A 20434-nucleotide genomic window follows, 5' to 3' on the forward strand; every position below is an offset into this window, starting at 1 on the left:
TTGTTTACTCTCTATATATTTATATAATATGAATATTTGAAGATGTTAATAAGCTTCAGATTTTAAGATGATGCAAATTAAAACATATAAACTACATGAAAAGACTGTTTCTGTCAAAGCACAAAACTATTGCCAGGCTAAGTAGATAGAATAGTTACAAACATTTCAACAGCCCACAGATCTGTAGACTTAAGATTTAAGGCTTGAGACTTGGACTAGACTCCGACTTAAGTAATAAAATGAGGATTTTAGTCTTCATCATTTTGATATTCTAAGAGCTCAAGTTTTGACCTGGTAAATTCCTGAAACATTTGAAAATAAATAAATAAATAAGACAATGTCATACAGTCTTACATTGAATATTCAATCGTCAGGCCTTTGCATTGAATTGACTCGCTTTAAGCTTTGAAGAAATTCAACTGAAACAGCTTTGGAAATGAATGCTTGTACCCTGACTTGTCATCTGCATATCAAGACAGGGAACTTGACTTGAACTTGGCCTAAAACGCTTAAAAACAGCAACAGCGTTAAGGAGAAAGATTCATGTCCTTATAAAAATACAGAACCCTGACATTAACAGATGAACATCTCCAGGCGGATGAAGACAGCAGACGCTTTCCACGAAAACACTCTTTTTAAGGCTTTGTGTCTTTTTCCCTCCTGCTGCCTGCTGAACACACTTCACACTAACCAAAAGTACTGTGTTGAATATTTGACAGAGGTCTGCTTGAATGCGTTCATCACTTCCAAAGGTTTAGAAGTGACAGCTTGAATCAAGAGAACCTCATTTTTATTTCACAGTTTTAAAATATCAACCGTCTGATTCGTATTTTGGGCCTCGCGTCTGAGTCACTCCCATCCTCTTACCCATGGCTGGTGGTCTTGACAGACGAGAACGACTGCTTGCTAACAGACGACTTGGTGCTCAGGTGATAGCCACTCTCATAGTGATGCTGCTGCTGTTCCAGCTGTTGATGCTGCTGCTGCTGGTGATGATGATGATGCTGCTTCTGCGTCACTTGTATTGATCGTGACATCCTGAGGGGCCACTCCACCAACTTATAATATCAGACTTTCCTTTACTTTACCAGCTCTGTAAATCAATCTCATTGTTATTATTACAGATTGATTCTTGAATCGGGGGTTAGTTCAGAGCGTGAGATGGTGATTAGGTATTAAGGATGGTGGTTTAGGCAACCAGTTGTTAGGATGATGTCATGGTTTTTGTTTTGTGTTAGATCTGGTTAAGATCTACATCTACTGAGTTAAATGAAGAAGCAGCGGGTATTAAAAAAAACTGTGGCAGCATCGACTTCTAAACATTCTACATCTTGATTTTGTGATTTCAAAGATAACGCTAAAGTTTGAATGACAGTCACCTGCACAGGTGGAACTATAAAAGTGACATTCAGGGACAGATGGTAAAATGTTGTGTTTGGGAATGTCTGAAGTAATTTGAGGAGTTGGTCAATAATTGTATAGATAAACTGTACACATAAAGTAACAGATGTTAAACTCTTATAGGTAGAGGCTGCACCTTATGATTATGTTAATCATTGATTAACATGTAACAGTAAAGTGGTGTCCTAAGGCCAATGTTGACATATGCAAACTGCATGTTTGGTGCAAGCAAAAGTCTACAGCCCAAATATATTCAGTTGTCGTTGAAAAAAGAGAAAATAATCACATTTGAGAAGCTGGAACAAGCTTATTTTTGGCATTTTTGTTTTAAAAGAGAGAAAAGTTTTGTTGAATTTTCAGTGGATTCACCAATGATCAATCCACAAACCATACAGCTCTAACAGGCACTGCTCAAGTTGTACAGCTTGAAAACATGAGCAGCTCCCACAGGCCCATGATTATGTAACCACACAACAATAAGGTAACAATAAGCAGTTTATGACAATAGACTTAAAGATGTATTTTATGACGGTTATGTCCTTGAGCAACATCTCCAACAGTCGATCTGCTGTATGCCTCTTTATTTGTAAAGAGCTACAAACTGTAAACTTGACTGTAAGTCATGAGGGCACAGAGTGCATGAATAGAAGATCTGAGTCACAAACTTTTTTTTAATTATAGCAAATGTTAAATGAAAAGATGAGCTTCTTTTTAGGATGATATTTCACTTCAATGACACATGCAGTCTAATCTACAAGACACAATAGCCAAAAACGACAAAACCTTGTTAGTATAAGTGACAATTAAAGTCTCTGAATTACATAAAATTAAAACAATAAAATCAATTAAGTGGTTAAAAGAAGGCCCCAGGCCTTACTGGGGGATTTTTAAAAGAAGACCAACAGACATAAACTCTAATAACAATTCCTTCTTGATTAAAAAAAATATTTTTGTATATCACTCACCACAACTTAGAATTCACCAATCCACAATAGTTGATGAGAGAAAATGTGTGCTAATCCAAAAGTAGCTAAAGCAAGTCCAGGTCCAGGCAGCAGCAGGGTGAGGGGCAGCGGACAGGACGGCAGTCCACAGAACAAAAATAATGCTGCCACTCGGCAGAATGCACAAGACACCGTCAGGACCTTTTAAGGCTGGGACAGCTTTAAATTTAGACCATGAGACCATGAGAAGGGCCAGACGAGCTGAGCTGAGCTGAGCTGAGGAGCCTCTGCTGGGCCTGGCCCTCAGCTGTGTGCTCACAGCACAGCCCACTTGGAAGAGGTGTGGGGACTTCTGCTGTGTACTTCAAGGTTTGGTTAATTAGCTGATAGAAGAGCTGCAGCGCTTCAGTGGCTGTTGAATGGGATGACATGAATTGTTCCGAAGAAATATCAGATTGATAAAAAAACAAACAAACTCTGCCATATTTCTGTACCTTCACGTATGTACTCACTGAGCACCTTTTAATGGCAGGGCTGCACCACATGTGACACCAAAGCGCTGTAAACTGACCAGTTCCGCTTAACTTACAGTTCATTTCCTAACTTACTCATATGCAGTCATTCTGTTGTGCAAAAAAAACATACAAGCTGGTGGACACGACATGTTAATATCTGGAAACGTAACAAAATAAACAGAATAAACTTAAAGACAATTTAACAAGTTTGTTGGCAATTGCTGCCACCTGCTGGTGGGACATGTAAACTGCAGCGTTCACCGTTTGAACACATATAAAGAGATTATCAAATGAGCTGTGCTTCTTCAGTAATGTGAGTGTAAAACTCGTAAACATCTTTTCACTATGCTCACACATCACCGCTTCACTGACTCATCTTCTTGTCCTTTGTAAACAAACAGAGACGCAGACACGCGGACTACATGGAATATTCCAGGCAGTCGGCTCCTCCCACCTCGGGCTGTGATTGGTCAGTTCTGGAAAGAGGAAATAAAACATTGATGTTTCCTCTCCTCCATCAGCCTGTGGATGCTCTGCTAGCTGTCTTCTCAGCCGTTTGGCACTAACGCTTGTATTTTCTAAAGTAAGGTGGGTGAGTCACTCTGCTGGGTTGTCTTTTCCTCTAAATGTGGCGCCTATTAATGCCACATAAAGCTAATGTTTCTCTTGTGCGTTGGTCTCGGTCAGCTTGCTAAAGCTAGTCTGGTCAGTCAGTTATTTAGGTCAACAGTGGGCTAGCGTTAAGCTAGCTAAGTAATGCTAGCTAATAATACAATGTTTTGTTAGTTAACGCTGCCTGACGTTTTGTGAAGTGCGTTGGGTAGCAAAAATATGTTACAAACCAAATATAGGTCATGACTTCCTCACATTATTGACCATTTCATGACCATTTGTGTTTGTTCCACTTATTGTTAGCGCGTGTGAGGCAGGCTAACGCTAACATCATTTGTTGTGCAAACCTTATGACTGTATGCTGGACAGTAAACTCGTTTTATTGAATTGTCAACATTGTGGTTATCTTGGCAAATTTCCTCTTAGCAGTTATCATAACGTAAATAACCAGAATCCCATACAGATACAATGAGAACATCTAGCAATTGTTCAATCTGCTGAGTTCAGAGGTCCATATTTAAAACTGGGCCCTGTTCTACATGTGTGGATAGCTGGGTTGGCTTGGTTGAAGATGGTGTAAGATAAACAAGAACAAGTGCAGTTTCAATTAAATGGATGATGATGATGATGACGACGACACCTTTTGTGTTGAACTGACTGAAGTAATTTTCACTGTCAGTTGATCGATATAGGACCAATGAAACCAGAAATAAAGGTTATTGATTAAACATTTTAATGGGAGTCCTAAAATTTTACACGATTGTGACAAACAATTGAGTTGAATCACTTTAATCAATTATGAGTAGATTATTCAATTTAATTCAAAATTTATTTTAGATTTACAAGATCCATAGCAGAAAGAAAAATATAACATACAAGATTAAAAACACACACACACACACACAGACAGACAATTAATCGACCTCATTGAAAACTGGTGCATATGTAGACTCCTTCATCAGTGTTTTCTAAGCCTGGATGAGAACTGAGAGCAGCTCTTCATAAGTCTCTATGATGCCGTTCTCAGACTCATCCAAGCTACACTTTAAATTATACATAAGAAGTGCCTCATATGTAGGAACACCAGAGGACACAACAGCAGACTGGCACTATGCCATCTGGGAACCTGAAGCAGCAACCTCCTTACATCATTATAAGCCACTGTGATCCTCCTCATACCACTTTTTCTGTAGCTTAACCACAAGTGAGCTGTATAGATTGGTTAACAGAAAGCTCCAAATAATGAACATTTTACAGTAATAGAACATATATTAAATTTAAAGTATATATGCAGGAATAATTACTGAAATCTGTTTGCTGAGAAGTTGTTTTGATCGTTTCTGCTCCCCTCTCATCGCCTTTAATGTCAAAATAAAAGATCACTTTTGCTTCAGACAACTTTATATTAGATTAACAAGTAAATCCTGTAACTGATCAAAGGTCTACAGAAGCTGTATTGATTGACAGAATCACTCCAGTTGTTTTTCCAGCGAAAATGTCAAACATTTGCTTGTTCCAGCTACTTGAATGTAAGGATTTGCTGTAACCTGACACATAACCCAAAACAAGAAAGACAATGTCTACATATCATACTAACATTTATTGTCAGGCCCTGGTTGACAGCCTTCACATATATAATCTGTTTTACAGGAGAGGGGGACACACCAACTGCCAACATGTCAAGCAAAAGGGCCAAGGGAAAGAACACCAAGAAGCGTCCTCAGCGTGCCACCTCCAATGTATTTGCTATGTTTGACCAGTCTCAGATTCAGGAGTTTAAGGAGGCCTTCAACATGATCGACCAAAACAGAGATGGTTTTATTGACAAAGAAGACCTTCATGACATGCTGGCCTCATTAGGTAAACCTGACCTTATTTTCACACATTTAGACATATTAAATGTCCTGTTTTCAAGACTGTTCCTTTTGATTTGTAATTTAACAAAGATTATGGATTAAAAAAATGAAGGTTAGGTACAAAAATACATGAGCATCTGTTTTTGCAAAGCCAAAATGCTCTCAATATCGGTAGATGACAGTGAGAGTCGTAAATCCTCATTACTCTGACCATTTCACAGGTAAGAACCCCACAGATGATTACCTGGAGACAATGATGAACGAAGCACCAGGACCAATCAACTTTACCATGTTTCTGACCATGTTTGGAGAGAAGCTGAACGGCACTGATCCTGAGGACGTGATCCGTAATGCTTTTGCCTGTTTTGACGAGGAGGGAACTGGTAAGTTGGAAGTTTTTTTTTTTTTTTTTCCATTTTGACTGTGCACTGTACCTCTTGATGCTTTTCCTCGGTGTCTCCAGACCCGATTCTCTCAGGACATGTTTTTGTTTCATTAGGAGTAATGATGATCAAAATGGTTATATCCTCAACGGATGACATAATTTTCCTTGTCCTGAATTCACAAATGGAAATTATTAAAGCTGCAGTTGGCTATTTAAGCTATTATTGTCTAATCTGCCATTTTTTCCTCAATTATCCAATTAATCATTTTGTCTAAAATTTTCACAAAATTGTTTGTGAATGAATGAATGAATGAATGAATGAACATCTATTTTGAAAAAAAGAAAACGGTTAAAAAATTTCCATGAGTGTGACGGCAAAGAATTAAATAGAGACAATTATGTGTAACAGAAAGTCAGCTTATTTTTATATGATTAGTTCTCAACTCAAACAAATACATGAATCAACTAATTAAGTTTAATCGAATGTTAATAGCAGCAACCTGCTATGCGTATTGTTGTTTTCCCCCCTTTATATTTCAATAAAAATGTCCTCTCTCACAGGTATGATCCAGGAGGAGTACCTGCGGGAGCTGCTCACTACGATGGGTGACAGGTTTACAGATGAAGATGTGGACGAACTCTTCCGAGAGGCGCCCATCGACAAGAAAGGCAACTTCAACTATGTAGCATTCACACGTATACTAAAGCACGGTGCAAAGGACAAAGACGATTAGTGGCAGAAGCAGCTCTGGACAAAGTTTATTCTGTACGTCTTGTGTATCTTTGAGTCTCCACTTAGAACAGCTATATCCTGTTATTTGGCTCATGACAAGCTTCACCGTGGTATAGCTCACTGAAGGTCATTTGTTTAAGCTGCTTGTTGGACCCCCCTCCAACTCCTCAACGCTACTCTCAAAGCTCATTTGCACATCTGTGAAAACACCACTGCAGGGTCTGTATAAGCTAGTAAAGATGTAAGACCTTCACGGATTTAACTGGAAATAAACTGAAATGAGGAGTCTGTTATCGTGACTGGTTTGGTTTTACTGATCATTTGTATTTTGTGGGAGTTAAGAAGTTTGGAGATTAAAATGTGTTCTGAGATGAATCACTAATGCGCTTCGTTTTTCAAAAAGGCTTTATTTCAAAACAAAGTAAAATCGATAAGATGCGTCAGTCTTAATGACGGTTTAAAATAGGGCTGCAACCAACAATTATCTTAATTGTCAATTAACATGCAGATGATTTTAACAATTAATCGATTAGTCTATAAAATGTAAAAGAAATTGTGAAAAATGCTCAATGCAATTTCCCAAAATTCAAATTGCTTCTTTTATACAACTGAAGGTCCAAAACCCAAAGACTCTTTAATTACTGTCATAAATGACAAAAGCCAAATCACCTTGTCCTGGCCACAAATGTTTAATGCTTGAAAAATTACTGAAATGATTCATTGATTATCAAAATAGAAATTAATTTTCTTTAACCGATCAATCGACTAATGGTTGCAGCGCTAATTTAAAGTAATACCAATTCCACAGATACATCATTAAATGGGATCAGTCACTGAATTTAAAGAAAGGTGTTGGCTTTGACTCTCGATGTAGGTCAAGAAATTTACACTATGACCAAAAGTATATGGACAGCATTGTACTTCTGGTGTGGGTGAGGATTGCATCAGTTATTTCTATATCTATTAAAACGTCAAGATAATAATGGAAGAATGGCCATTACATGTTCCTGATGCCATTAGTTGGATTATGTACGACACTGTGGCAAAAGTTCACGATGGACACTTTCCTGTCGCGACATGAAAGTGCCCCTGTGCACAAATCGAGGTCGTTACAGATGTACTTTTCCCAGTGCGGAGGTGAACATGACCTCAACCCTATCCAAACACCTTATGGATGAATTGGGGCTCAAGCAAGAGTAGACGGCACACATACATGTCCACATACTTTTGGTAATGTTGGTACATTGCAATAAGAAAAAAACATGTTTTTGTACAGAACTGTTCTTTGACATCATCATTAATAATTTGATAGACATTTGGCTGTGGCTGTTCTATTCAGCACTACTTTTTGATGGTCTAAGGGGATCTACACAATTTGCCACAATTCAAAGCACCTCTGATCCTTTCACAATGTTACTGTGGTTACAATATCACGAGGGAGCACTTCATATCTGTCTTTAACCCAGGTAAATGTATCCCAGCTGTACCCAGGATCAGCGCAGATATCCATCTTCCTTCTGTTTGCAGGAATTTCTCACACATCACGTTAACAATAAATAGACAATGAGCTGCTCCACACAAGTTTTCTGTACACTTTGCAGTTGCTCACAGAGCAATGTATAGCACATGATATGGGAGACTGTAGCTCTACTCCGCCAGGGCGAGATTTTTCGACTGGATCTTCGATAGATGGTCTGATATACAGGCCTCGATCTTGTCACACTGGGCCAAGAAATCCTATTGACAGAAAATAAAAACACTTAATTACATCCGTCAGTATTCTTAGTGTTTTTCTGTCATTTTGGTGACACTGAAAAAGGGCTTGCCTGCACTGTCTTCACAAGTCCCTTTTTCTTCATTCTGCAGTCGTTGAAATTTTCTGGGAGACTCTGCTGAAACAAGAGGTTTGTTGTTGTTTGTTGAGACATAAAAAAACATGCACACAAAAATAAATGCCTGAACTAAACTGGGTTACCAAAGCATCAATCTGCTCCAGGATCTTCATGAACTGTTCCGCTGCTATTTTCACTCTGTGGTCTAGTTTACCCAACGCCTCTGCCTGGAGGTCTTTGGCCAGGAAGCCCTGTGAAAGGGATGGGTGATTATCTAAGATGTTCACAGAAACAAGTGTGGGAGCGTTTTGCATCATAAAATCTGTAATTGATTGCTTACATTCTTGAGTCCAGTCAACTCCCCGTCTACTTTCTCCAGCTTTTTTGCCGTCTGTTCCACAGATTTCTCAATGTCTTTCAGCTTCTTCAGCTCAGCTTCTTCCTCGGGACTGTTCTGTTTGCAGATTATTGTCAGGATTTGATCACATATCGGTCACACGTCAGAGACATCACACATGTAAAGGTCTTACCCGCTTTCCGATCATCATTAGTTTGCAGCCGTCTTTTAATCCATAGCTGGACAGACTCTCCTCCATGTCCTTCAGGGATTTTCCTGGATTTCCAGAATGGACAGGGCAAGGTTTGAGCTGGACATGTAATATGATACTCAAGCTCACATAGCTGGGAGACAGAGAGACCTACAATTTACCTTTGAAGATGATTTTCTGTGAGGTTTGTGGGACTCCGGTAGCTTGAGTGAGAGCATCTGACAGGTCTTTGACAGTGGGACCCTTGCCGTCATCCTGGCCAGTTATTGTGATGCTGTGTTTAGTAGATCCTGGAGGGGGAGAGAGACATTATGGCTGCAACTATGAAAATGCATTAACACTTCCCTGTGTGGGAATTAGATGGAGAGTCCCTTGAACAAAGTGGAATGGTTGGATATTTAGATTTGTCATTTTCTTCACAGAAAGTTAACCTTTGATTGAATGTTATAAACCAAATGTAGTTGAACTAAATCATGAAATTAGTAGGCTAAATGTTTCCCTTGATGTTTATGACTTCCTGATGGCAAAGTATTTGAGCATACTCTTAATATTACAGAAAAAAGGATAAACAGTAATATCTTCTTTTTTTGTCAAAGTGATAAACATATAAGCCGAATAAGAAATGATTGTCAGATGTCAGGTTTATAAAAAATAAAGAATCATCAAGCGAAATAAGTAAATGCAAGCCAGTTAACGTACTAAACTGAGTTACTCGTAAATGATAAGTGAAGGCTAGCTACATTAGCTAACCAGTTCCTAGCTACTCCAGCGATGGCCGACATGTAAATCTTAAATAAAGTTAGATTTTCATGTGTATATGCCATCTGGTAATAATCGTGTAACATCGTGAAAAATCCCATTACCGTAGGCAACTGTCACAGTGATGGTTTGCTCTGACATTCTGCTGTTTAGCGTCCTGTAAAATCACAGCATGAATCACAATGCTAACTGTTGCTGATGGCTAACAACTTCCGGGGCAAACCGGAAACACTTCTTCTAGGTTTTTTTTTTTTTTTTTTTTTTTTTTTTTTGCTTTTTGACTTTTGACTTTCTTAACTCCTGCTTTTTAAATTCACCTTTTATTAACGGAACAATACATACAAACAAAATGCGCTCACACAAAACGGATCATATCACTTATATAACCTGAATGTGTTCAAAAATAAGCGCATATATCTCTTATTAAACAAAACAAAAAGTTTTCACCGCATTCTCCTTTTCAACAACAAAGAGTGGCGCTATGTTCACATAGATATCTGCAAATGTGCCCAAAGTTAGTGCAACAGTCAGGAGTCCTCTAGTAGAAATGCTACGATAGTGTGCAGACTACTACTCCACCTGGCTCCGTGGCGCAATGGATAGCGCATTGGACTTCTAGTCAAGCACTTGAGGAGTGATTCAAAGGTTGTGGGTTCGAGTCCCACCGGAGTCGGACTTTTGGGAGGAAAATCTCCTAATGTCCCCTGATCGAGTGATCCATCCCTGGAAAACTGTATTGATCGACATGTCCTGAAGGCAGCATTTCAGGTGAGCTCCTTGTGTGTCCGGTTATATTATTATACAGCCAGATGATCCCACGCACTTCCTCTGATGTAATCACTTTAAATCTAACAGTTTTTTAATGAAATATTTAATGAACAGATACATTAAATTAGCACTGAGGACACTTTTGTCATGTCTGGCAGTTATATGCAGCATTGATGTTTAATGCAGTGGGCACTCTCACCTATACAAGATCTTTGGGGGCATGTCTGTCGATCAGGTGGACGTTTGTCACTTTATGAGGAGATTTCTCTGATTGGCAGACTCTATACACCAGTTTCTATGCCTCACTCACCTGCTGCATCTTTGTGTGATGTACCACATCATTGAGGGATCAATACGTGACAATTAGTCAATGTCCTTGGAGCATTGGTCTATCAGTCAAGTGATTCAAAGGTCGAGGGTTCGAGTCTTAAGCGGGTCAGACTTATAAAAAGTAGAGCTTGTTGATTTCCCCTGACTCTTACCAGACATTTACATTTCAAAAGAGGCCCCTGTGAACATGAATATCTATATTCATATACTATTCTAGTCAGGTGAACCCATCGCTCCCTCTGATGTAAACAGTTTACATTTAAAGAGCAACTTGCAGCTTGGAGACCCCAGTGAATCAATGTGTGGGAGTGAAGTGTAGAAAACTTTGTTGTTGATGTTTGATGTTTGATGTTTGTGTTTTTATTAAAATATGTTATGGACATATCTATATGATATTAAATACATATTTGATAGAATGACTTCAGTATATTTGGGACCTGACACATTTATATTTGACAACTTGTAGGCCAACAAATAAATAGATCATTATAGGATTCAGTATATTTATACCATTTTTTTTTATTCCAGGCAATAAGGAGATGGTTTGAAACTTCATTTAGGCATTTAGGTGAAGAATTAATAAGCATTGAAATGGTGGTGGTGGGTTGGAAAAAAAGACCAAGGTGATTGTGTTTCTATATGTACTTCTATTTTTGCGTACTGATCTAAATTCAGCGTCTTTAATTTAAACGTATTTATTTATTTAATAACTGCCTTTGTGTTGTATTGTTGTGGCACTGTTCCTTTATTATAATATTGCTGGGTTTGCTCGCACCCTGAAATCCATCCTGTCATTTGACTCATTTACTTTGTATCTTGTGTTTTTGTGAACAGTAAAGTTGTTCTGATGTGAAAGCATGAAGGTTTATGTTATCAGAAAGAAAGAAAGAAAGAATTCAAGGTTAAATTAAAACATGTCATTTATTTTGCATGTTTCAAACCTGCAGACCTTTGTACAGGCTCAGTGGGAATCAACTCCACTTCTGAGAACTCAAACAAAATGGTAATGACTCAACAACACACAAAGCTACAATGAAACAAAACAGAAAATAAATTATTACTGAATAATACTGGTGATAAAGGAGACCGATGAGGGTTAGACAGCAGGTCAAAAGAAAGACAAGGGGAATAACATCTTTAAAAAAAAAAGGTTCAGTATGTTACAAGGCCACATGCTAGCACGGTAGTGGTAACAGTACACAACCCAACACAGCATCAAAATCGTAGTGTTCTCAGGTCAAATGGTTTTGCATGTATAAATGTTACTCTATAAAAGTGTTTTCAGTCGAAGTGCAGTTGTTATAATCCATCCCTTGTTTATGTGGCGGGAATCTGGGGCAGGCCAAACTCATCCACCAAAACACCATCCTGAAAACAAAAGAAGAAAACACTTCAGTGACTACATTCACAAGCGAACAGACCTCCAAACACACACTCACATTTCGAGTGATTTTATTCTTTCAGTGGGTTTATTTTGAGCAGGATGGAGCTGTTAGAGCTGCTTGTAAACAGCCTAAGAGACCAATCCTTTCACACATTTAAGCCCATTTACTAGACAGAAATATTTATTTAACATTGGCGCCAGTATTATAGAAGGAAAAATACATTACTTTTAGACAGACAACCAATCACAGAAAACATGTTTTACCACTTTGTAAAAGGTGCTGTATTGTTACATAGAAATTCAGTTACAAGAGAAGGGTAAAGTCATCTTAATGCAATACAATACAATAACTGCTTGCTTTTGGTCCATGGCATACCAATAAGTTTCGTTTTTGGCTCTCCAAGGGAAAAAGTTTACAATTCTCCGGTCTGTGTGTTGAGTATAATGTGAGTTACAGCGATGAATCCGCAGTGCTCTGAAGACTGTTACCTTGTTTGTCTTGCTGTCACTGGGGATTCCCTCAGGGATAGACGGGGCAGCTGAGGCCTCGTCCAGGTAGGAGCTGTCATCATCCAGCAGCAGCTCATCACCCAGTGCATCCAGCTCTGAAACCACAATTACACCGTCATTGTAATCATGTTGACAATTACCAAAAATGTTTCAGGCAACTTCTTGTGTAATTAAGGAGATTTTTTGACAGACTGAACGGCCTGCAAATGCTTAATATATTAACACACAGGGACTTGAGCCATCATGGGAAGAAAAATGACGATATACAGTATATGGTTTTCTGTAAGTAATTGTTTTTTACACGACTGCACAACTTGTCAAAAATGCAATATAAACATGTGGAGACTATCGGGTATACCTGCTTCGAGATCATCCTCATCTATTTCTGGAGTGCCGTAGCTGCGGCTCAGGGCCTCCTGCACCTCGTTGGCGTCTTCCATCATGTCCTCCAGCTGATCCTGTAAATCCTGAAAGTTACACAAAAAAAATACATGTGATCGCTTTTAATGTCAGATATCTCTGGCTGGAATATTGATTTTTACTTACGACCTTACTATTTAAAGATTTAGGAAGAAGAAGTCAGCTGTAAATGAGCAAGACTTGGAAATTTTGCTCATCAGGCCACATTTAAACATGTATGTAAGAACAAGTTTTCAGGAACCTGACACTTTGTTTTTCCAAATTTTAGTGAGCTAACAGTTTTTGAAGTCTGAATTACAGAAACATATATATAAAGTAAGTTCTTTATATAAACAGGACAAGAATGGCAAAATATATGACATATCTAACTTTACCTGGACAGAATCTCTTCTCAGTTATGTATACGTCTTGACATACTTAAAGTATTTGTGCTTGTACAAAAATGGAAAGAATGAAATAACTGCTGAGTGATAACCCAAACAATGTAGTGGTATATAACAATACATACATCGATCTGATCCAGTTTGACGTCCTTGTAAGCCCTTTTCATTTCCTTTGCACCGATCTTCATGGCCTCCACCTGGGAACAGAAAACAGATTACACAAGGTGAGTTTAGTCACTGGTAAAAAAAGGACTCTGTTAGGAGTGGAAAAATAATCTGTCCTGTGTCTTCTCAGGTACACATGTTTTCTTGGTAAAGACACATACTGATAGGGATTAAGTCAGGGGAATCTGGAGAGCAGCACTGTGGTCAGATTTCTAGACTTGACTCAGTCCCAGCTACTTCTAGGAACTATTTGGTTTTCTTGTAATTACAAAATCAAAACATTCATTAAAAAAAATTAACTTTTTAGGTTTGTAAGACAGCATGACAAGACACTGAATGACTAAAACTTGCTATGACCAAACGGTGAACCAAACTACTTGGGGTTCTTTTCAAGTCGTATGTCTCTTACTGTTGTTTTGGTGTCCTTTAATGTCTGGATCGTGTAGTTCGCCTGCTCCATGTTAAAAGACTGCTGAGCCAGCTGCTCTCTTTGACCTTCATACCTGTGTGAAACAAAATGCAGTTGGTTTTAAAGCATTTGCACTGTGAACAGTCCTCATTAGAGCCCTAAAAACCTACATTTGAGTGAAAAATTTGACAATGCAACAGCTCATAGTGTTGTCAAAAATTTTACAAATTAATAAATATTGATACTGAATATTTTAAACAGTTTCAATGCTAATTTTCCACAGTAACTACACCCGCAAGTTGTATTTTCTTGCTCTTTGTTCTATTCAACAACAAGCTGACACACGCTGTTGCATTGTCTACACAGGCTTGCTTCATCCCACTTTTCAGACTATAGTGAGAATTCAATTAACTTGACAAACAGTGAGCAAGCTTTGTTATGTTTATCCTTTAATAAAAATCAAAAATGTTAAGCTCCTGTTGTTGTGTCAATCTTTCCCCATGGTATGATGCATGGTATCAAGTTAGAAATTCTAGTATCGTGACAACACTATTAACTACTTTGCTTAAAATACCTTAACTTTTTTGATAAAGAAACCCTAAATTTGATTGTTCATGAGTTGTGACCAAGACATGAGACATTTCACAACTGAAAACTAAGTTCTGTCTGATTATTAAACTTTGTAAGTGACATATTTTCTAAATAAACGCATAATTTATAGAAAATATCTTGCTGCAGTACTTATCAGCCATCATAGACACAGACACCAATATAACTTAGCTAAAACTGATCAATAGTACCAGCCATGATTAGACCGGTTTGGCTTTAGTTCTCATATATCTGACATATCAAAACATTTATGTAGGACTCACATTCTCTTCTGCTTCAGGACTCTCATCGCCTTCTGTTTCACCATGTTCTGCATTCACAAAGGAATAAATGAAACTGTTATTTGGTATATTAACAAGCTTTGCAACCTTCACACTTAAAGGTTGATATGTTGTCATGGGTTACCTTCGAGGGCCCGTCTCTCATCTTTTTCATCTGATCCTTGTACTTCATAAGTTCAGCGTCTAGTCTGCTAATCTTCTTTTCTATGGACTCCGACCTGGCATCCACCTGGTTGAGGAGAAGATCAATTAGAGATGTCAGGATTTGCTCTATCCTGGCAGAGAGCAGTCTTAAACTGCCCTGTATGTGTCTGTGTGTGTTTTACAGGAAAACAGGATGGGGAGATGGCTGCAGGGCAAAATGTCTATTAGAGAATAGATGGCTGTGGTTAACAAATACATCTGACAAATGACTAAGCGATATGGGTGCTGCTGTTGTGAAAAATCCTTAATAACTGGTGTTTGATAGCTAGCTAGCACGGTTTGCTGGTTTGACTGCCCTTTTGTGAACAAGCTAGCTTAGTAACGACACCGTTAGGTAAGATAATACACATAAACAACACAACAGCCCCGCCTGACAGTACTCACATTCCCGATACAGTCCGACAGATTGGGAGGAGGCGCTTTCGGCTTTCCGCGTCCGAATATTCTGTTCATTTTCTAAACGTTTTATGAGAACTTAGCCTTTAGCTTTCCTTAGAAAATAGAAAATGCATCAAATGTAAAAGGATTTCTTCACTGGGGACACCCGGAAGCAACGGTTCAGACGCAAACGCTTCCCATTGGTTGGCGTAAAAGGCTGTGACCAATGAGGGTTTGAGCACGCGGCTGCCCCCGTGTGGCGAGCGCAAGGACTGCAGCTGTGTTGAAAACCTATTGTCCCCATACACACTGCATTAATCTTCAGTCTTTGTTACACCCCAACACTGCAGATATGGTGGCATTAAACAGGGCTTATTGATTTAGCAGACTATCTACCTGAAAATCAATATTGACTGATCATTCACAATGTGCAATTTACCCCTCCATAGATACAGTTTGATTGGTATCAATTTGTAATTACAAGTTGCAACTCCTGGCTGTATTAAAGATGAATAAATCAGTCACTAATGCTTTACAGGTCAGTAATTAGTGATGGGAGGAGTGTTTACTTAAGTACCAATACAAAGGTATTAATAACAACAAAATGTCCCTTAGGCCTTCAGCTAACAATTATATTCATTATTGATTCATCTGCTGATTATTTTCACAATAAATCTATTGATCATTTAGTCTCAAAAATTGTGAAAAATGCTCATTAATATTTCCCCAGAGCCCAAAGTAACTTCATCATCTTCAATTAGCTTCTTGTCCCAAAGACTTTTGATTTACTATGATAAACGACAAAGAAAAGCAGTAAATCCTCACATGTATGCTGCAACCTGCAAATGTTTCACATTTTTGCTTTTGAAAATTCATTAAGTGATGATCAGAACAGTTGGCAATTCATTTTCTTTTGACTTGACTAATTGATTAATTCACTTGTCGTTGCTGGTCTGATGTACTTTAAATACTTCTTTAGACAGCATTTTAATGTTGGAGCTGCTTGAGGTGGAGCTGCTTAAATTAGTTCATATACCAGTGGTACATGTATCATATATCATAGTCCAGTTGTTGGCAGCCCAGGGATTTCTCTGACAGATCACAAGATAAATCTGATGGGTAATGAGATGATTAATTGGGTCGGAAAGAAGCAGCTAAAAGTCTTGCATTAAAAATTGTAGACTATTTTTATTTTGGACGTTTTACTAGGCAAAGTACCTCAATTAATTTCTGCTAGAAATAACTGGTTTAATTAGGGATGTGGGAAGTCAATCACAGTTGGGGGTGCTCAGGGGTCAGTCTATATAATGACTACTGGAATTGGAATCACAATTTGGATGCAGTACAAAGGAGTAAAATGTTGCTTCCAGTGTCAAACAAAAACACAGGAAGTGACATTTAACTCCTACCAGCATGCAAAACACATGAAAACTCAGAGCACATGACTGTTCAACTGTTCAATGCTGTTTGCAGCTTTAATTAACATTTAAGAAAACCCAACAGCTGCATGAATGCCAAATTGAAAAGTATCAAATGAGCCAAACAGATTTTTCTCAACCTGGCGACATTAACCTTGTTCTCATGAATGTCTTCCAACAGATGTCTAAAGAATAGATATCATCACTTGATATTAATATGATTAATAGTGCATATTACTGATACACATAATCTTAATTGCTTATTCACATTGTTTTTTTCCCCCATTGTTATATCTAGGATGTGCCCTACAGGAGGTCATGAGTGACAGTCTTTGTTCTGAACAATGAAGCCTAATAAAGCCTCATTAGAGCCTGAAAGATAAAGCCTGAACCTGGCTCTGTGTAACGGCTTACACATCCACCTTGGGAGACAGAGACAGAGACAGAGAGAAGAAAAAAAATGAAAGTAATTTGGATCATTATGGGTGACAGAAGTCAAGGACCGATTGATTTAATTTGCCTCTCAAATCTCTGAGGATGCCCTGTGTCCCATTATCAGCTGCTGTAAAGAGCGCTGCATCTTCTACAAAAGGAAAATAACATCTGTCCATGGCAATTAAAAATGAGGGATCACGTCAAATCTTCCAATCTACAATACAAAATATACATATCGTCTTAAAAATCGGATTCAAATGACAATGTTAATTTATCTGACTTTGCTGATTTGACTTTGCAACATAACAATAACATATCGTCACTTTTTCAGTTGATGCAGTGAACCTTTTTCAGGGTGTTTAAAGGACATTTAGCTGCTGACCCCGTCCACAGGGACTCCTGATTCTTCTTCTCCAAACTGGGGGCCTGCCAACTGCAAAACTGATACTAATGCACTGATAATGGATAAGTACCTCTTAAAAATTCCAAAAAACCCCAAACTCAGCTATCCCTTAAAAGGAAAAGTTCACCCAAAAGTGAAAATTCAGTCATTGTCTGGTCAAGCCTCATGCCAATGGAAAGTTGGGTGAATTTTCGTGATCCACAAAACATTTCTGGCGCTTCACAGCAAAACAGTGTTGCAGCATACTCCTAAATAACTGAAGAAGATTGGGGATTTGTTTTAAAATGTAAAAATAACCAAAAATATAAAATAAACAGCTCCCTGCAGCTTGAGATCTAAAATTCATTTGACAAGATGTTATTTACACCATTTTTTAAGCCAAAATCTTCACTCTAGCTGCTAATCTAAAAGCGTTACCGTGCACTGAAGAAGGTGCACACGCTCGGCCGCACATCAAGGCTGTAAATAAATAAATATACAGAAGCTCCTCACACAGTGGCTTAATTTGCAGTCATAGCAAATTTCTCTACAAGGCCACCAGCACAAAACGCCACACAATTAGCACAACAAACCTTGGACTTCTGCTTTTTCAGCCAGTGTGCTCACCATGGAAACACTAACTTTGTGTCTGAGTTGAATAGCATGAATGCAGGATTGGAGATAAAGAGTGAATCATTTGGGCGGTGGCTTACAGTGTCATGGCTGTTCTGTGACTCTATTCCACATCTCCGTTGAACCCACCTGGATATCATTAAGGAGAGAAATTAAACCCGTTTTATCTTTTATGAAGCCAGCTCACATTTTACTGCTTTATTGTAACTTAGTTGCGCATGTGTGAAGCATGTTTTGACATTCAAGGCCTAAAGATACAGCAAAATATCCAACAGATACAAAGACAGAAGCAGCAGCACATTACACATACATCAGACGAGGGCCGAAATCAGCCAATCGTTTGTTTATGAATACAATCAAGTCTATCGAGTAAGTTTCGGTATAAGATGAAACACATACTGTAACCAAGCTAACAGTGGGATTTGTAGAGATAATGCTACAATAACATTAAGCAGTAAGCCCACCAGGATATATTTTCAGAGCCATCACAGAAGTTGTGAAGTTGTGGCTAATTGCTGGTCTTTTAGAGCAAGCAAAATAGCTAAAGATAAGGCACACAAACAAAGGCACAAAAACACATTTTCTGCTATAACTACTGTATCATTATCAGATTTAGACAGATAAATACGTGAATGTTTAGCTTTACATTAAGAAAAAACCCTACAAGCCTTTCTGGTTTGATGCCTCTTATAAAGCTACAATAATAAAAAAAAAATCACAGAAAATATTTGTTTGCTGAGGGAAAGCCTAATTTTCCTAAGGATAAACTCAAAAATGCACAGTTATCAAGTTGAAAATATAACACGTTGAGCAGAGATTTACGGTATAAACATTCAATTGCACAAACCACAGAAAGCCCTGCTGTGTAGAAACAGTATGTCATCTGTTGCCTTGGAGCCCTCTGCCCATTTTTCACAAGTTCTAATGTTTCAGAAAAGGTGAGAACAAGCCAGGTCGACGGCACTATGTACACTGTCGAGATTCACAGCGGGAAATGTTTTAAAGGTGTGGAGCAGTGTCAGATAAAAATAGCTTCCTAAAGCACAAAGTTCAGCTGTAAAGAGCAGTAGATGATGTTTGTCAGCCATCTTGTCGAGGAGAAAATACTTTCATTCAGTGTCGTCCTACAGAGGATGATCCCTGAGACGTTATTATATATTCTACGTGGTTTGCTGCTAAAGTGAGGCTCTTTAAAGATACACAGACCATTCACAGATTTACAATACAGCAAAGCACCAAGCTACAATTCACATAAAACACCATCAGTTCAAAACAATGCTCATGATGCAGTTGATCTTTTATGCGTGTGTGAGAACTATATAAATCACCTTTATGTGAAAGCCTATCGGGTAATTTACAGGTAAACAAAATGTGACCAAGCTACATGATAAAATACTTTTGGTTTGTCTTGTTTGGACATCTTTCATCATCTTTTGATGTCAACAGAGTGGAAAATAACATTAGAATAAGTGTTTTAATACATCAAGTGTCAGTTTCTTCAGAAGGGATTTTATACATTATGAAACACCGTCAAGTGATTTTGTATCTCGCTGGGTGCTGACGGCAGAGGCTTCTGTACGTAGACTAATCTAACCTTAATCTAAACTTCACTTTAAAGGATACATTTCGTGTGATTCTGCACTTTTTCTACACATTAACAAACCCCACAAAAGAACCAAAAACAACAACATGTTCGTCTGACTTGTCCCCATTCATTCTCATTAAAGTCATAAATATGGTGGCCCTGAGGGTCAAAACACTTCAGGTTATAATACACTGGCTATGGAGAAGTCCCACATTCAAGCCCACCTCAAAAAACCCAAACTGTCACTTTAAAATGTCCTGTGAAACCCTGAAAGCATGCTTGAATGTATTAGTACTGAGGCTCAGCGTAGTACACAGTAAACACAGGAAATGACATTGAATTGTCGCCAGGGACTCTGAAATGTCTCGTTTTCTGCAATGTCGATGTGTCTTTCAAAATCGTGTTGTGTTTTCTGAAACGTTGTTTCCAAAATGTTGCCTTTTTTCTGAAATGTTGTGTTTCCTAAAGTGATGTTGTGTTTTCATAAATGTTATGTTTTCTGAAATGTTTGGTTTTGTAAAATGTCGTTGCATTTTGTGAAATGTTGTGTGTGTG

General features: G+C 38.2%; 3 protein-coding genes and 1 non-coding gene across 6 annotated transcripts; 2 read left to right on the forward strand and 2 right to left on the reverse strand.

Moving 5' to 3' along the window:
- Window positions 1-3364: 3364 nt before the first annotated feature.
- myl12.2 (myosin, light chain 12, genome duplicate 2) lies at window positions 3365-6821 on the forward strand. 2 transcript variants are annotated; one of them, XM_073491164.1, is made up of 4 exons: window positions 3365-3448; window positions 5123-5332; window positions 5550-5711; window positions 6275-6821. In XM_073491164.1, exons 2-4 carry the CDS (start codon window positions 5149-5151, stop codon window positions 6445-6447), a joined length of 519 nt encoding a protein of 172 aa, XP_073347265.1. In that variant the 5' UTR covers window positions 3365-3448; window positions 5123-5148; the 3' UTR covers window positions 6448-6821. The 2 variants fall into 2 exon arrangements, with proteins under 2 accessions (XP_073347265.1, XP_073347266.1); XM_073491165.1 differs by having other exon boundaries at window positions 3367-3443.
- A 12-nt stretch (window positions 6822-6833) lies between these two features.
- On the reverse strand, window positions 6834-9774 carry bag1 (BCL2 associated athanogene 1). Of its 2 annotated transcripts, none has more exons than XM_073491163.1 (7): window positions 9690-9774; window positions 8988-9116; window positions 8809-8891; window positions 8619-8732; window positions 8422-8529; window positions 8273-8335; window positions 6834-8183 (listed from the first exon to the last, which is right to left on the reverse strand). In XM_073491163.1, exons 1-7 carry the CDS (start codon window positions 9724-9726, stop codon window positions 8094-8096), a joined length of 624 nt encoding a protein of 207 aa, XP_073347264.1. In that variant the 5' UTR covers window positions 9727-9774; the 3' UTR covers window positions 6834-8093. The 2 variants fall into 2 exon arrangements, with proteins under 2 accessions (XP_073347264.1, XP_073347263.1); XM_073491162.1 differs by having other exon boundaries at window positions 8005-8183; window positions 8273-8338.
- A 392-nt stretch (window positions 9775-10166) lies between these two features.
- On the forward strand, window positions 10167-10258 carry trnar-ucu (transfer RNA arginine (anticodon UCU)). Its single transcript is given in 2 exon segments — window positions 10167-10203; window positions 10223-10258. It is a non-coding gene; the product is annotated as a tRNA-Arg (tRNA).
- A 1327-nt stretch (window positions 10259-11585) lies between these two features.
- chmp5a (charged multivesicular body protein 5a) lies at window positions 11586-15590 on the reverse strand. Its single transcript, XM_073491206.1, has 8 exons — window positions 15433-15590; window positions 14969-15073; window positions 14827-14873; window positions 13955-14048; window positions 13506-13577; window positions 12936-13044; window positions 12557-12672; window positions 11586-12051 (listed from the first exon to the last, which is right to left on the reverse strand). The coding sequence occupies exons 1-8, from the start codon at window positions 15499-15501 to the stop codon at window positions 12001-12003; spliced, it is 663 nt and encodes a 220-aa protein (XP_073347307.1). The 5' UTR covers window positions 15502-15590; the 3' UTR covers window positions 11586-12000.
- Between the last annotated feature and the right edge of the window lie 4844 nt (window positions 15591-20434).

The sequence above is a fragment of the Pagrus major genome, chromosome 21 (assembly GCF_040436345.1).
Source record: "Pagrus major chromosome 21, Pma_NU_1.0".
Lineage (NCBI taxonomy): Eukaryota > Metazoa > Chordata > Actinopteri > Spariformes > Sparidae > Pagrus > Pagrus major.

Excerpts from the sequence above, each read along its gene's own strand:
- bag1 (XM_073491162.1), bottom strand. The coding sequence starts at position 9,726 with ATGTCAGAGCAAACCATCACTGTGACAGTTGCCTACG. Across the intron at positions 8,892-8,987 it reads ACAGAAAATCATCTTCAAAG|GAAAATCCCTGAAGGACATG; the intron begins GTAAATTGTAGG and ends CTGGAAATCCAG. Across the intron at positions 8,339-8,421 it reads TGGAGCAGATTGATGCTTTG|CAGAGTCTCCCAGAAAATTT; the intron begins GTAACCCAGTTT and ends CTCTTGTTTCAG.
- chmp5a (XM_073491206.1), bottom strand. The coding sequence starts at position 15,501 with ATGAACAGAATATTCGGACGCGGAAAGCCGAAAGCGCCTCCTCCCAAT. Across the intron at positions 14,049-14,826 it reads GTCCTGAAGCAGAAGAGAAT|GTATGAAGGTCAAAGAGAGC; the intron begins GTGAGTCCTACA and ends TGTTTCACACAG. Across the intron at positions 13,045-13,505 it reads TCAAACTGGATCAGATCGAT|GATTTACAGGATCAGCTGGA; the intron begins GTATGTATTGTT and ends TGTAACTTTCAG.
- myl12.2 (XM_073491164.1), top strand. The coding sequence starts at position 5,149 with ATGTCAAGCAAAAGGGCCAAGGGAAAGAACACCAAGAAGCGTCCTCAG. Across the intron at positions 5,333-5,549 it reads TGACATGCTGGCCTCATTAG|GTAAGAACCCCACAGATGAT; the intron begins GTAAACCTGACC and ends ACCATTTCACAG. Across the intron at positions 5,712-6,274 it reads TTTTGACGAGGAGGGAACTG|GTATGATCCAGGAGGAGTAC; the intron begins GTAAGTTGGAAG and ends CCTCTCTCACAG.